Below are 16,957 nucleotides of genomic sequence, written 5' to 3'. Positions count from 1 at the left end.
TCTCAAAGATTTCAGACCATTGTGTTTTCATTTTCATTTGTTTCTCTGTACTTTCTTATTTCCTTTTTGGTTTTGGTTTTGTCTTGTTTTTAAGATTTAATTATTTATTTGAGGGAGAGCATGAGCTGGGGGAGGGGCAGAGGGAGAGAGAGAAGCAGATTCAGGTCCTGGGATCATGACCTGAGCCGAAAGCAGATGCTTAACTAACTGAGCCACCCAGGCGCCTCTCTTATTTCCTTCTTGATTTCTTGGTTGACCCATTCATTGTTTAGTAGCATGCTATTGAACCTCCATATGTATTTGTGTCTTTCCAGATTTTTTTCTTGTGGTTGATTTCTAGTTTCATAGTATTGTGGTCAGAAAAGATGCATGGTATGACTTCAGTTGTTTTTGTTTTTGTTTTAATTTGTTGAGACTTGTTTTGTAGCCTAACATGTGATCTACTCTGGAGAATGTTCCATGTGCACTTATAAAGAATGTGTGTTCTGCTGTTTTAAGATGGACTATTCTGAATGTATCTGTTAGAGCCATTTTGTCATTCAAAGCCATTGCTTCCTTGTTGATTTTGTGTTTGGATGCTCTATCCACTGATGTAAGTAGAGTGTTAAAGTCCCCCAATATTACTTTATTACTATCGATTACTTCCTTTATGTTTGTTATTAGCTGTTTTATGTATTTGGATGCTCTCATGTTGGGTACTTAAATATTTACAGTTGTTATATCTTCTCATTGGATTGTTCCCTATAAGATTATGTGGTGTCCTTCTTTGTCTCTTGTTACAGTCTGTTTTAAAGTCTATTTTGTCTGATATAAGTTTTGTTTTCTTTTCACTTCCATTTGCATGATAAATGTTTTTCCATCCCTTCACTTTCAGTGTGCGTGGTCTTTAGATCTGAAGTGAGTCTTTTGAAGGCAACACATAGATGGGTCTTGCTTTTTTATCCATTCTGTCATCCTCTGTCTTTTAATTGGAGCATTTAGCCCATTTACATTCAAAGTAACTCTTTGTAGGTACTTACTTATTGCCATTTTGTTACTTTATTATGGTTGTTTTGTATAATTCTCTGTTTCTTCTCTTGCTCTCTTCTCTCATAGTCTGCTGGCTTTCTATACTTGGATTCCTTTCTCTTTATTTTTTGCATTTCTGTTACCAGTTTTTTATTTTTCCTTACCGTAAGGTTTGTATATAACATCCTATGCATATAACAGTCTATTTTAAGTTAACGGTCACTTAAGTTTGAACCCATTTTAAAAGCACTAAATTTTTACCCCTTCTCCCCATGTTTTAGGTATATGGTATCATACTTTACATCCTTTTATTTTGTGAATGCCTTGACTGTTTTATTTTTATAGAGTCACTTAATTTTAATGCTTTTTTGCTTCCTACTTTTCTTATTCCTGCTTATGGTCTTTCCACTCAAAGAGTCCCTTTTAACATTTCTTTTAAGGCTGGTTCAATGGTCATGAATTCCTTTAACTTAGGTTTTTCTGGGAAATTCTTTATCTCTCATTCTATTCTGAATGATAGCCTTGCTGGATAGAATATTCTTGGTTGCCAGTTTTTTCTTTAAGCACTTTGAATATATCATGCTGCTCTCTTCTGGCCTGCAAAGTTTCTGCTGAAGAATCAGCTGATAACCTTATGGGGTTTCCCTTGTATGTAACTGTTTTCTTTTCTCTTACTCCTTTTAAAATTCTCTCTTTATCACTACTTTTTTACCATTACTGTGTGTCTTGGTGTGGACTTTCTTGGGTTGATTTTGTTGGAGCCTCTCTGTGCCTCTTGGATCTAGATTTCTGTTTCCCAGATTTGGGAAGTTTTCAGCTATTATTTCTTCAAATAAATATTCTGCCCCCTTTTCTCTCTTTTCTCCTTCTGGGATTCCCCCCCCCTTTTCTTTAACATATAATGTATTATTTGTTTCAGAGGTATAGGTCTGTGATTCATCAGTCTTACACAATTCACAGTGCTCACCATAGCACATCCCCTCCCCAGTGTCCATCACCCAGCCACCCCATCCCTCCCACCCCCCACCACTCCAGCAACCCTCAGTTTGTTTCCTAAGATTAAGAATTCCTCATATCAGTGAGATCATATGATACTTGTCAAAAATATGGAACGCCTCCCAAATTTGCATGTCATCCTTGCACAGGGCCATGCTAATCTCTGTGTCGTTCCAATTTCATTATATGTGCTGCCAAAGCAAGCACTCTATTCTCATTTTTATTACTCTTTTTCCTTTCTCCCGTTCAGCTAGATTGCTTTCCATTACTCTGCCCTCCAGGTCACTAATCCATTCATCTGCTTCCTCTAGTCTATTCTTCATTCCCTCTAGTATATTTTTAACTTGAGTTATTGAATTCTTCATCTCTCACTGGTTCTTTCTGTGTAAATTCTCTGCCAGGCATATTACCTATCTCTCTTTCATTTAGCTGTCTTGCTATGACCTTGTCCTGCTGTTTCATTTGGGACATATTCCTCTGTCTCCTTGTTTTATCTAACTCTCTGCGTCTGTTTCTATATGTTAAGAAAGTTAACTCTCGAAAGTAGTGGCATTATGAAGGAGAGGTCATGTGGTGCTCTGCAGTACAATTTCCCCTGTTCACCAGAACCTACTGGTGTAGCTGAGCTGCATTTGCCTTCAGTCCAGGTGTCTACAGTGGCTGTCTCTGCCCATTGTAGGCAGGGTTTAGTCCCTGTTGTTAGTGGGCCAGTCTGGGGCCACCTTGTGCTTAAATTGGGTCATTGACTAGAGCTGCAATAGCACTGAACTGTAGAGTGCTCTCCCTGTGTTGTCCCCTGAGAAGCTTTCATTGGTGGGCAGGGCTGCAGTCAGGCTAGATGTCTGCCCCTACTCACTCCTGGGGCCAAAGTGGAACTGGTATATGTGGTTTTCTTTCCCTCTTCCTGGGGCAGGAGTCACTCTGGGGTGGTGCTGACCCCTCTCGGGGTTGCTTGCACACTGCCATGTTTGTGGCACTGCTTTGGATGGATTTCTGTCAAGGCCAGGTTGGAGGGGTGGGTCCACAGGAGAACACAGGGGCAGGGCACCTGGTGTTAGCAAGCTAGATGGAGAATGTTTGCAATGCACTGATTCCCACAAGTGTTCATATGTCTAGGCTGGGGGTCAGGAGAGAGAAATAGTCCTACCAGCTCCTTTGCTCTTGGAGAAGTCTCCCAAAGATCCCTGTCCCCCTAACATACGTTCTGAGATTAGTAAATAAATCTCCTTCCCATATATCCCAAGCATTTTTCAAACTGCTTCTTCTGTGCTGTTTCTCAGTAGGGCTGTTTGTTACTGTTCTCTTTAAGGGAGGGGACTCAAGTTTTCTGTCACCCTCTGGCTCTCCCACAGCTGTGCCTACTGATTTTTGAAGTTCTAGACGTTAAGCCCCACTGATTGTAAGAACTTAAGTTGTAAGAACTCTCAAAGTTAATCCCCTCTGGTTTTTAAAGCCAAATGTTATGGGGATTTGTCCTCCCAGTGAGAGTCCCCTGTGCCTGGGGTGCCTGGTGTGGAGTTTGCTTCTCTCCCGACTCTGTGCCCACAGCCTCCCTACCTCACAAGGACAGTCCTACAGGTCACTTTGGCTCCCAACTGAGTTTCTCACAACCCCAAGATCAAGAGTTGCACGCTTTACCAACTGAGCCAGCCAGGTGCCCCTCTTAGGGTTCTTTCTAGTCATTTTTTTATTTTTGGTGGATCATTCCTTATTTTTTGTAATTTTTTACTTTGAGTTCATCTTTAGTGAGATGGTTTTCCCATGGAAATCCTGTGGAACCAAGGTTGTGAGAGAGACCCTCTGGATAGTTGTACATTTTCTTTGGCCAGGCACCCTAAGGGTATCACCAGCCAGGTACAGTTTTTCTGTTAATCCATCAGTTTTGGAATTCTTGTACTCCAAATTTATGTGCGATGCAAACCCAGCAATTCTTTGCTTCTTTACCCAGAAGACTTAAAAGCTCTTCTGTCCTCTCACTTTTCTAGCAGGATTGTTTTCCCAGTTAGCCCTGTAGTCTCCTTCCAGAGCCTCCTCTCCTTGGCCAAACCTGAGCAGAAGCCAACTGCAACAGGAGCTTATACCAGCATCCTGTGGGGTTGGCTTTCCTGCAGTACAGAGCAGAGGAAAGGTGAGAAACAGGTCTGGGGACCAACCCAATAGTCTACCATTTGACAAATATTTCCTGGTCAAAACACTGTGTTAAATTTGATATTATAGAACTGTGGGAGAGTGCTCGCTTCGGCAGCACATATACTAGAACTGTGGGAGATGCAGTCCCTGACCTCCAGTGGGAGAAACAGACATACTAACTATACAGAGATGAACTACACCACTGGTTACATTGTGTAAAATGTTGAATACAGATGCAAACTAGTCTGGAAGCACAAAAAAGAGGCAGTTTGGGGGTCAGTGAGGCAGGGATGGGAAGGGTTCCCCAGAGTAGGGTCACCTGAGCTGTACAGGTTAGTAAGATGGCTCTGTGTGGATAAGAGGGCCATGGGCAGTGAATATGGCATGTACAGCACATTATGAGGACTGAGCCCGGGCCAGGGTGGCTAACAGGCAGGCTATGTGGTCAAAGGTGAGGCTGCAAATGTAGGCCATGGGTGGATTATGGAGACTCTGGAGCCCTGTGCTACTGAGCTAAGACTTTATTCTGCAAAGAGCAGAAGCCACTAAAACACTCTGTTAGGGAAGGAACATAAAGAATGTTCCAGCTGGCTTGAGCTGTTCAATAGAAAAATAACGTAAAGTCACAAATGCAGCCCATATGTAATTTAAAATTTTCCAAAAGCCACATTTTAAAAAGTAAAACATGAAATTAATTTGAATAACCTTTTTACCTAGCTCAGTATTATCCAAAATATTGCCATTTTAATAGGCAGTCAACACAAGAATTATTAATGCATCATTTTATGTTCTGGATTTTTTTGTACCAGGTCTTTGACATCTGGCGTGTGTTTTACACTTAGAGCACTTCTCTGTTTGGACTGGCCACAGTTCAGATGCTCAATAGCATTTGTGTTGCTAATGGCTAACATGTTGGACAGTGTGGGGGAGAGGACAGCAAGGAGTCCAAAGGAGGGGGTCAGTTAAGGATGCCGGCTTCAGGAAGAAACAGGATCTCCTCATCCCCTGACATAGGAAGGAAGTACAGGGGTGAGTGAGCAGGCAGATGAAGTGCAGAAGTAAGAGGACTGCCATGCCTTTATTTCTTTTCCCTGACATCAAAGGTAAGAACATCTGAAAGTGAGGGTTGGGGTCAAGTTGGAAACTTGAAGAGAATAAAAGTTTAAGAACCATTGTAATGAAATGCCAAGGGGTATGTTAGAAGTGGAGTATAAGGATGGTCCCTACATTCATCCTGATAAAACTAATGTCATGTATGTTGCTGCCTTAGAAATGATAAAATAGGGGTGCCTGGGTGGCATAGTCGGTTGAGATTCTGACCTTTGGTTTCAGCTCAGGTCATGATCTCAGGATCGTGAGATCAAGCCCCACATCAGGCTCTGCATTCAGCACAGAGTCTGCTTGGGTTTCTCTCTCATTCTCCCTCTGCCCCTCCCCGCCCTCTAAAATAAATTAATTAATTTTAAAAAATGATAAAATATCTGAGACTTTTCCTCTTATTCCAAGGTACAGAGCAGATAGGCTGATGCTTGTGGGTTTTACTGTAAATTGTTTCCCAAAGTGTGATACACATCTCCCCATGGTACACAACATGATGGCACACAAAATAGTAGCTGGGAGGACTTGTTGGTTGATTGGTTGGTTGGTTTTTTAAGCAGGCTCCACGCGTTGAGCCCAATGCAGGGCTTGAACTCATGACCCTGAGATCAAGACCTGAGCTGAGATCAAGAATCAGATGCTTAAACGACTGAGCCACTCAGGCGCCGCATAGGAGGACTTGTTTTATTCTAATGGTTATGTATTTATCTTAGTGAGTATTAGAAGAAACATAATCAGTACATAAAACCCGTGATTCCCTACATATTTAAGTCCAGCATGCGTAAATTTACAGAGAAGCATTATGGAAAGCAGAGGTGGAATGTGGATGTGGCAGAAGGTGAATGGCTGAAATCTATAAACACGAGTGTAAGAGGTGCAGTCACCTCAGAAACTTAGAACCACTTCCAATGGCTTCCATCCCAGTCAGCTGGTAACTCTGACCCGTGATCCTGGGTCGCATCACCATCAACATCTCCCCTCCAGCCCCCCTGCTACACACAACCTAGTCAGACAGGCGTCAGTATTAGCTTTATGGGGTCAGAACACCTGGTGTTCCCCCCAGCAGAACAGAACAATCCGATCCCCAGAAAAGCTGGGTAATTTTGAACACGACAGTGGCCCCATGATGTCTTCTTGAAAGCACCAAACACAACCTGCCTTATTCTATTTCTGTTTTCCTGTGAGAAGAATTTTTTTAAAGCTGTTGGCAACATATGCAGAAAATAGACCAGTTGTCTTCTTTAGAACTGTTAGCCCAAGTCTATACAAAACATATAAAACCTCAAAGGCAAGCAGAAAGAGAAACTGCCCTGAAAAGCCCAGTCTGATCCTTGCATTTTCTGCCTCTGTGGCTTTATGTGTTTGTTCCCAGTGCCACAGAAGCACGTCCCCGAGCAGTGCCTCTGGATCGGCCCCCACCTGCCCCATGATGAAGGCCGGGACAGGGTTACACCGTCCACCTGCTGCCCTTCATGGTTACCTCAGCCTCGAGGGTCATCCACGCCTCACTCAGCTTTCTGTCTCCTTCATGTTGTAGCTTGCTGGGTACCTACCTGCTCTTTCTTTTGGTCTGAGGAAGGGCTACCTGAGGTAGTCCCCTGTCACTGTGCATAAAGCAAGCCCTCAGCTACGTACCAAGCAATTCTGGAATGATGTCCCTTCACAGACTGACATTCAGTTCAGCTCCCACATGCCTGTAAATTGATCCAAAGTGAATGCGGTACCGCTTGCCCTGATACGAGGCTGCTAGGGACTCCCCTCAAGGTCTTACGGCCACGGTGTCCCAGGACCAGTTCTTTGTTCTAGTGGGTGAAGGCAGTGGTCTTGTTGGGAACTGTTGGATCCTGGGAATTTCAGGCTTCCTAACTGTAACACTTTACTTTGAGAAATCTAGATGTTCCTCAAACATTTTTTAACAGTCAGAAATATATTCTACATATCTAACTAAAAGTGTTCACAGAACAATACTTACCAGTGCTGTGCTCAAGATAGTTTGTATTTGTTTGTTTGTTTTAATGCTAAGCCTGACCCACAGTTTTAAAGATTTATTTATTTATTTATTTGAGAGAGAGAAAGGGGAGGGAGAGAGGGAAAGAGAGACTCTCAAGCAGACTCCTCGCTGAGGGTGGAGCCTGACGCAGGGCCCAGTCTCATGACCCTGAGATCATGACCTGAGCTGAAATCCAGAGTAGGAAGCTCAACCAGCTGAGCCACCCGGGGCCCCCTAACCCACATTTCTTTTTAAGATTTTATTTATTAGAGCACAAGCCAGGAGTTGGGACAGAGGGAGAAGAAGAAGCAGACTCCCTCCCCGCTGAGCAGGGAGCCCAATGCGGGGCTCGATCCCAGGACCCTGGAAATAATGACCTGAGCCGAAGGTAGATGCTTAACTGACTGAGCCACCAGGAGCACCCCCTTTTTTTAAGATTTTATTTGAGAGAGAGCCTAACCCACATTTTTAAAAACAAAATTGATAGAAGATTCCACGGATGGCTTGTGACCGGCAATCTGGAAAACACTGGTCTCAAGCATTTGATTGATTTAATCATGTCAGTCTCTTCAAAAATGTCCTGAAGTGATGAGAACTGCATAGATTCTTCACAAGTTCAATACAGTTCTGATTTCTCTGAGGCCATGTCTAAAAATCCTTAATCCTGCCGTTTATTTGGAAAAGAAGATAGGACGGCATTGAGATGTTCCAGGCATTGCTGTCTGCTGCCTGGGGGGTCGGGCGGCTTTCCACAGGTGTGCGCTACTCTGCGGCCCGTCGGGCACTCTTTGGAAAGCTGCGCGGCTTTTTCAAGGCACCCAGCACATCTGCTGATAAATGTCCATTTCCTACAAAGACGAAAAGACTGTTTTGAACCGTACCCTGTCTTTCCGTAGGGTGTGCTGATCTCCAGAGCCTGGACACCATGCAGCCAGTGGAGAGGAAGAGGCAGGGCTATATTCACGAGCTGATTCAGACTGAAGAGCGGTACGTGGACGACCTTCAGCTGGTCGTGGAGGTGAGGGCCGAGCCTGCAGGGGCGGTGGGCCTTGGTCTCAGGTGTCACCTTTGATGTGTGAATTCGCGAGTAGTGGCAGGAGCTCCCACGGCCTCAAAACGCTTTCTGTGCCCACAAGAGGGTGCCTGAAGAAGTCAAACTCCTCTCCCAGATTAGGTCATTCAGAGTGGAGAGAGCAAGAGATGTCTCCACTGGACGTGATAGAGGCCCCATCCGGGAAGGACAAAGTCGGGGGGAAGGATGAAAGCAAACTTTATCTACCTCACATTTTCACCTGTGTTTACTGTGCTCTTCTAACACCGGCCATCTTCATAAACCCTGCAATTTCCAAAGGAGTTGTGAAACAGTGGGAGTGTTCATCTAACGATTGTATCAGTTTAGAAAACCAAATCGGACCACATTGTCAAATATCTCCCAGTTGCAATGTATTTACCGGTGGTGCCGATTAATGTTCCCAGGGACCTCTGAGCCAGTAATGGCCGTTAGAGTAACACTTAAAAATGGTTTGCGTTTGAGTAAACAAAATAAGACTTGTTTCCGTGGCTCCTAGTTCCCACTAAATGTGTCAAGGCCCTCAGATGAGAAGCCCAGTTAAATGAATAAGCCAGCGAAGAGAACACGTGTCCCCAGCAGGCCCAGCAGGTGCAGCATAGGGCCTGGCCAGGACCTCGCTGGACGCGTGGAGTGGAGGCTGCATCCTTCTCCATCCGCCCCCAGCAAGGCCTGCCCACCCTGCGCGCAAGCTGGGACCTCCAGACCCGGCACACTAGTCCTGCTCACAAGTACACCTTGGCGCACTTCCCAGTTGGTGATGTCTCTCTTCCCCGCAAGGCTGTGAGTTCCTGACAGCAGGGACGTGTATCCTTCAGCCTGCATCCCCGAAACTCAGGCTGGCCCTTTGCAGGCCTTCCCATCAGCACTGAATGAACTATGTGTGTTTATGTCCGTACTTCTCTGGCCTGGAAAGTGGCCTAGAAGAAAAGCCTGTCTTATTATTAACCCCTCCGAGTATCAGCCCTGCTGCTGGTCAGATCACAGTGCTAAAAGGTTGTAAATGGCTGTGGAAGTACTTGGCGGACTCCAGCGCAGAGCGTGAACAGGGGCCACATGCCTGCCCCACTCACACCAGTCACTACACCACTTGCACCTTGGCTATTCCCACCCTGCCCACCTGCCCTTGCCTGAGGAGCAAGGGGTCATGTCAGGGCCAGAGACTTAGGGCGAAAGCACTGTTCGTAGGCCAGGCATTCTTATCGCCATCCCCATGGAGGTTCCCCGAGGGCCGGACCATCCTCCCCAGGGAGGTTCCCCGAGGGCCGGACCATCCTCCTCTGCTTAATCTCCCTGAGGCAAGTGAATGGAATGAATAAACAAAGGAACATCCGTTCATTGGCAGGTGAAAGAACAGACCACCAGGTGCTTTCCCTGTCCTTTCCCGGCCCCTTGGAGCAGATCCACCACTTTTCCAGGCTCGTTCCCGTCAGAGGATCCTGACATCTTCGCTCTGATTTTGGAACTGTGAAGGTTTAGAGATGTCCAGTTCTTAACACTGTTAGCTGAATTCTTTGAATCCGTGTTCAACACAACTCAGTAAATAAACAGTAATTGAAGACCTATCATGTGCAAAAAGCACTGTGCTGGAGAACAGAGGGAAAAGAGAAAGTTCCTGCCCTCAAGGAGTTCACAGTCATGTGGAGAGACAGAACAGACAGCTACAGAAGCACTGTGAGGTGGGGGCCCGGAGAGGGCTGACCACCCCTGCCACAAAGGAGAGTCAGGACAAACCAGAAGGACAAAAATGAATTTTCCACGCCAGGAAGAGGAAATAGAAGTGGGAAGGCATGTGCCAGGGAGTTAGGGTCCTGCAGGTAGTCCCATGTGGCTGGAGGGTCAAGTAGTCAGGGCCAGACTGGTGAAGTTGGCAGGGCAGACCACACAGGCGTGGTGAACCTCGAGAAGGAGTCTGCATCTTATCATAGGGCCAACGAATGACTTTAATAGGCTGTCCTGTCGTGTGTATCTCAGAAAGATCACACATGAGTAGGGTTGTCTCAGATAACTTCACAGTTTCCTTAAGGCTTTTAAAGTCATTCGCTAGGAATCCCAGTTGTTTAGTGGAAACCAATTAGAATCAAAAAGACTAGCGTTTTCTTTTTGGCTCCTCTGTGTTCTAGGTTTGTGACCTTGAGCAAATCACACTCTCAACCTTTATTTCTTCATGAGTGCCCTTGGAATAATAATAGTTGAGGGGCGCCTGGCTGGCTCAGTCCACTGAGGGGCCGACTCTTGATTTCTGCTTAGGTCATGATCTCAGGGTCATGAGATCAATCCCTGCCTCGGGCTCTGCACTCAGTGTTGAGTCTGCCTAGGATTCTCTTGCTCTGCTCCTTCCCCCGACCATCTCTAAAATATAAATAAATAAATCTTTAAAAACCAATAATAATAATAGCTGATTCCGCTTGACCTGCATCATATATGAAGTTCATTCAGAACCCACCCACACCCGTGTGCACACGCACACACAGGCATGTGCAAATACATACATATCAGCTTTGTAAATCCTTCAGTGTTGCGGAAGATAGATGTAGGATATCATTTCCCCTCAGTCAGCCAGCTTCTGAAATCCACATCTGCTTGGGGGCTGTATAAGTCATCACTTTTTCTATTGCTGAACCTCTCACAAACTGCTTCCAGGACTCTGGGGTGCCCAGCCCCTCAATTCTGCAGCTTTTACGGGGTGCGGGTGCTTTATGCACATGGTTTCATTTAACCTGCTTCATCTCCCTAGGAGGTAGGTATGAGAATCTGCTCTTATTGATGAGGCTACTGGACCTGGTCCTTAGAATTAATCCTAATAATGGCTGGCTCAGTCGGTGGAGCATGGGATTCTTGATCTCAGGGTTGTGAGTGCAAGTCCCATGTTGGGCATGGAGCCTACTTTAAAAAAAAAAAGAAAGAAAGTATTAGCCCTAATAAGAACCCAAATAGCAAGCAGTAGGGAAATCATGCAATTTAAAATTTAGCCATCAGGGCACGTGGGTGGTTCAGTTGGTTGGGCATCTGACTCTTGGTTTCAGCTCAGGTCATGATCTCAGGGTCGTGGGATTGAGCCCTGTGTCAGGCTCCATGCTCAGCAGGGAGTCTGCTTGAGCTTCTCTCTCTCCCTCTCCCTCGGCCCCTCAACCCCCCATGCTTGTAATCTTTCTCTCAAATAAATAAATTAAATTAAATTAAATTTAGCAATCAACAGTGACGAATCATCAAATTTTACTCCTGAAACCAATATTACACTATATTAACTAACTAGAATTTAAATAAAAATTGGGGGGGGGGGAGTTTAGCAATCATAAGTAGGCTTATTTAAAAACATCATGATCATATTAGTTTCAGTATATGAAGATACTGTTTGATTCAGACCACATAGCCTGTGTATTCACACCTAAGCTAACTTATTTCTTTTGTGTCTTGAATTTAGGTTTTTCAGAAACGGATGGTGGAGTCAGGCTTTCTCACTGAAGGGGAAATGGCCTTGATCTTTGTAAACTGGAAAGAGCTCATCATGTCTAACACGAAGCTACTGAAGTGAGTTGTGAGCAGCACCTGCCCCTGCAGTGGACACCCCCAGCCCCCAGGATTAGGACTTCCCCACAGAACTCCCTGCAGGGCTGTTTAGCAAAGGAACTTGCAACTGTCCTCTGCTCCCTCAAGCTTTTTATTTTATTGTCATTTTAGGAAATGCCCTGTAACTGTAAAATACGTAATTATTGAAGTCAAGAAATATAACAAAGAAAATTTGATTCTTTGATTAAACAAAGAAAAAATTAAATCATAAAATAAACAGTATATTAACATAGGATTTCAAAATATACTTGACTGTACTGGGTAGTCAGAGTAGGAGAGAAGCTGTAGCGTGTGCCCCAGACATACTGGCTGGTCTGGCAGTCTCCTAAGTCCCCGTGTGAAATCCCATTCCTTGGGGTGATTTCCCATCCCCCGGGCCTGTGAGGGCAGCCTCGGGGGGGGGGGCGGTCAGCGCGCCCAGTCGGTGCTGAGTCTCTGCCCTCCTTGGGGCACAGAAGCTCTCCTGAGGACCGCGCTCACCTCTGCCCCCATACCTGGCCTCTGTGAGGCCCCTGCTCTGCTCCCTTCTTCCCCTACCGAGTGTACAAAATTCCTTTCTTCTTGGTTCAGCTGAGAACGAGTTAGAATTTTTCTAAAGGAACTTTGCTAAGAAACGAAGATGAATCCAAAACAATTGCAAGGACCTAGAGATACCCACGTGGGTAGAGTTCATTGTCTTACTTTTCTTTACTGACATTGCGCCCAGGTTGGCTTGGCCAGCAGAACGTAGGCCCCAGCTGCCGCCTCCTCCTGACTCTCCCCTCCCAGTGCCAGGTTTTTAGGTAACTCACTGGTTCTCATTACCTTTAGTTTGTGACAATGTTCATCCCTTATTTACTGACGACATTCACTAGAAACAGACAGTGAGAGTGTGTTGGTTGCAGGGCCTTGCGGGTCCGGAAGAAGACTGGAGGAGAGAAGATGCCCGTGCAGATGATCGGGGACATCCTGGCTGCCGAGCTGTCCCACATGCAGGCTTACATCCGCTTCTGTAGCTGTCAGCTTAATGGAGCAGCTCTGTTACAGCAGAAGACAGATGAAGACATGGATTTCAAGGAATTTTTAAAGGTAACTCCATTCTGGGATCATGGGCAGGCCAGCCCCGTTCCAAGCCTGGAGGTGGGGACGGACCCTGCACCGTCAGGACGCTCAGCACGGGGAAGGGCGTCCCACCACTTTCCAAGGGAAACACCAATATGGCAAAGACTTTTCTGAGTGTTTGAGTTACCTTCCATGTCCAGTTGACTTTTCTTGGCACTGGGACCATGATTTTGCCCATCTATTAGGAGAGTAGTATTAAAGCCTATTAAATCAGCTACTTTATACTCCAAAAATATCTAGAATGTCACTTTATTAAATTTGTAAAATATATTAAATTTGTAAATTGTATCCATCTCATTCCAGAAAGAGTATAAAATAGCTTACTCAAATACATAAAAAGCAACAAGATAAAATAAAATGTTGTCAGTGGATGAATACGGTGGGACAAAAGGAAATGAGAGATGCGCAACATTGGGACTTAGGTCACTACATAAACGCACACGTGTGACTCTGTCCATGTGCTCCAAGTGCACCCCGATGTCCTCAAAGTGTCCAGAAACCACGGAGAAGAGGACACAATCGGCTCCATGATACCGTGGCTGCAAATTAAAAACAAACCGTTGGTAAGAAGTAACACTAGAGGGGCGCCTCAGTCGGTTAAGCGGCTGCCTTCGGCTCAGGTCATGATCCCCCGGGGTCCTGGGATCGAGCCCCGCATTGGGCTCCCTGCTCAGCGGTGGGCCTGCTTCTCCCTCTCCCTCTACTATTCCCGCTGCTTGTGCTCTCTTGCTCTATCAAATAGATAAATAAAATCTTAAAAAATAAGTAGAAATCTTTTAAAAAATAATTGGATGTTTACCTTCTAAAGCGTAAGTAAAAGATTTTTTAAATTTTCCAAATAGTAATGACAGTAGCAATGTAAGTAGGGTATATCAGCATCATCACAACTGTAACAATAGTAAGGATAAATAAGTTTATGGTCTCATAATGAACGGCATTGTGTTGATTACATTATATTAAAAACAAAATCTAGCAATAAGCTTTGTTCTAAATGTAACTTTTTATTTATTTTTTTAAAGATTTTTTTTATTTGAGATAGAGGGAGAGCGAGAGAGCGAGAGAGAGAGAGAGCACATGAGCAGGGGACGGTGCGGGGGGGCCTGCGGCAGAGACAGAGGGAGAAGCAGGCTCCCCACTGAGCAGGGAGCCCAGTGCAGGACTCAGTCCCAGGACCTCGGGATCATGACCTGAGCCGAAGGCAGACGCTTAACCAACTGAGCCACTCAGGCGCCCCTAAATGTAACTTTTTAAAAAGTCTCAGAAAATACAGAAATAAAAAGTATGAAGATTCTTGTTATAGCAACATATATAGATATATCCAAAAACAAAAGGAGGGAGCAGTTTTAATATCTCATAGTAGGAAATAGGTAAATTAAAGTAAATATGCTTTTCAGTCATTACAAATGGTCATCAAAAAATAAAAATAAAAAATGGTCATCCAAGAATACTAGCTACTTTATTCAGGTACTATATTAATAATAGGAGTAGAAGCAAGTAAGTTGTGGTCCTCAGTCTCCTGGGGCTAACAGTGCAAGGTCATGGAGACACCTCCAGTGTGATCTACCTGTCTTACCCAGTCCAGAGGTGGTGTTACAATAAAGGCATCCACAGGTTATTGTGGGGGCTCAAGAAGAATCACTGAAAAGGAGGGAAGGCGTCAAGGAAGGGGAGAGGCTAGCCAAGAAGAGGCATAATGTGAGTCTTCAGAAATGAGTGTGAATTAACGAGAGAGCAGAAGGAACAGTAGCCAAGGCTAATACATTCATGACTGGCACATGTGGGTGCTCAGTAAATGGTAGTGATTGTTTCTACTAAAGCAGAGACAACGGGCAGGCAGAGGCAGGGGAAATCAAGAGCTATTTAGAAGACAGATTGGTGTGGAAGGTGACTCCCAGGTGTGTGGAGGGAAGGTGGGTGGGGGCAGAATGGTGCTACCAACTCAGGGACGGAGATGGAAGAGAAGGCTTTCGTGAAGGAAGAGGAGGACTTTGGGGTATACTGAGGTACTGAGTTGGAGATCCAGGTCGGGGGAGAGTAATGCGGCCAGCCTGGAGCTCCAGAGAGGGTCTGGGTGATGCTTCAGGACTCGGCTGCACGGGGTCTCGGGCAGCACCTACGGTTATGAGCCGGTAGAGGAGAAAGAAGTGAGGATCAGGAAGGAGCCGGCTGGGAAGACAGCTGTCAGTGGTTCTGGAAGCAAAGGAGAGAGTGATGGCACAGGCACAAATCCACGTGAGAAAGAGCTGGAAAGCATCTCCTGACTTGACCAAATGAGGGGAGATACCCCTGCTGTTAATCTGATATGTCTCATTTTGAATCCTGAGTTGTTGTTGTTGTTGTTTAAGATTTTATTTATTCATTCATCAGAGAGGAAGGAGAGAGAGCACAAGCAGAGGGAGTGGCAGAGGGAGAAGCAGTCTCCCTGCAGAACAAGGAGCCCGATGTGGGGCTCGATCCCAGGACCCTGATCATGACCCAAGCCAAAGGCAGACGCTTAATTACTGAGCCACCCAGGCGCCCCTTGAATCCTGAGTTTTTAAGAGAAATGAGAAATCTAAAAGGTGGTCGACATCAGGAGTACAGTCAGTGTTTCCTTTGTTTTCCTTGAAGCTGTGATTTCCTCATGAGCCTCTCGGTTATTTGCAGAAGTTGGCATCTGACCCTCGATGTAAAGGAATGCCCCTTTCCAGCTTCCTGCTGAAGCCCATGCAGAGGATCACCCGCTACCCTCTCCTCATCAGAAGTGTGAGTGCCCTGGCTGGGACAGAGCGGGGCCATAGGGGGCCACGGAGCCCTCCCCAGCAGGCCTGTGAGAGTGCCAGCCAGCCCCACCTCACGGTCTGAGGGGCCAGGCGCCGTGTGTGCGCACGCTCATGTGAACGCGCACATGCAGTCCAGAGTAGGCAAATAAAAGCCATCCAGTGTCACCTGGTGACCCATCCTCCCCTCCCCCTCCCCCAGGAAACTCCCCTGTCCTCTCAGAGTCAGGAGTGTGTTTTTCTGGGCAGGGCAGTCACCCTCTAGGTCTGCAGCTGTGGAGCCTGGCTTGAGCCCAGAGTCCACTGTTAGGACAACCCTGGACTCCAATCTTTCTGCTAAGATTTGAATTCACCTACCAGCTAAACCCCTTTACCTAGATTATCTCAGGAGTCCTGACTCAGCATGTCCTAACCAGAGCTCATCACCAGCCCCTTGCCTTACCCCACCTCAGCTTGCTAACTCAACAGTCCTAAAATTCCATCCATCTGTTAACATCAGCTATGTGAGCCTCTTGAGCCAACATACCTTCTAAGGAGCAGGCGCACTTTACAAAGCATTTTTCCACAAGTTATCACGGATATGATTTTAATCATCTTACAGAGAAAAACAGCAAAAATAATATAAGACTGTTACTTTTATTGATCATCCCTTGACCGTTGGTCTCTAAGCCACGTTAACTCATTATGGACCTTATGTTACAGTTACGATACCAAACTGACCCATTAATACACAGTAATCCATAGCCCCTTACTTGAAATATTTTAAGCCAGATGTGTTTCAAAATTCAGAATGTAATTCAAATACTGTATTCTATCTGACATCACAACAAAGCCTGGATTTGTAACCAAAGAGTAATATTCCTACAGTGAAATACATGAATAATCACTTTTAAGTAGAATAAATAAATACCTCTCTTCAGTTTAGGTCAGGTTTTGCCACCAAATGAATATTAAAAACACTTTAGACTTTCAGGGCTTTGTCCCATTTTGGAATTGTAAACAAAGGACTGTGGCCCCAACATGACCAGAGTCCAGGCAGGAGCCATGTGCTGATGGGGCCGCTCATTTCCCAAGGGTCCACACAGGTGTGTGCCAGCCTCTCTTTGTAACATTAGTTTGAAGTCATTTCAGAGTGAACTCAACATGTTTTCCTACAAGCCGATGACATCATTTTATTGTATTTTTCCCGTAGCAGAGGATCCATTCCTTTCTTCAGATTCTTAAAAAAGCCCAGTG

At 45.3% G+C, this 16,957-nt stretch overlaps 1 protein-coding gene and 1 non-coding gene across 7 annotated transcripts in view; one reads left to right on the top strand and one right to left on the bottom strand.

Annotated features, from left to right (window-relative positions):
• Window positions 1-16,957, top strand: part of ITSN2 (intersectin 2) — a 139,894-nt gene that overhangs the window by 115,896 nt on the left and 7,041 nt on the right. For all 6 annotated transcript variants that reach the window (XM_088026335.1, XM_088026332.1, XM_088026331.1 and 3 more), the window contains 4 exons: window positions 8,119-8,240; window positions 11,716-11,822; window positions 12,746-12,929; window positions 15,609-15,707. In XM_088026335.1, the coding sequence (XP_087882461.1) occupies window positions 8,119-8,240; window positions 11,716-11,822; window positions 12,746-12,929; window positions 15,609-15,707 (512 nt within the window). The remainder of the gene's footprint in view (window positions 1-8,118; window positions 8,241-11,715; window positions 11,823-12,745; window positions 12,930-15,608; window positions 15,708-16,957) is intronic.
• LOC114206038 (U6 spliceosomal RNA) lies at window positions 2,109-2,211 on the bottom strand. Its single transcript, XR_003608534.2, has one exon. It is a non-coding gene; the product is annotated as a U6 spliceosomal RNA (small nuclear RNA).

Source organism: Eumetopias jubatus, unplaced genomic scaffold (genome assembly GCF_037043125.1).
Source record: "Eumetopias jubatus isolate StellerSeaLion01/CBP00866 unplaced genomic scaffold, mEumJub1_p1.0 scaffold_9, whole genome shotgun sequence".
Taxonomy (NCBI): domain Eukaryota; kingdom Metazoa; phylum Chordata; class Mammalia; order Carnivora; family Otariidae; genus Eumetopias; species Eumetopias jubatus.
Note: the sequence above shows the minus strand (reverse complement) of the source record. Positions and strands in the feature narration are given on the sequence as shown.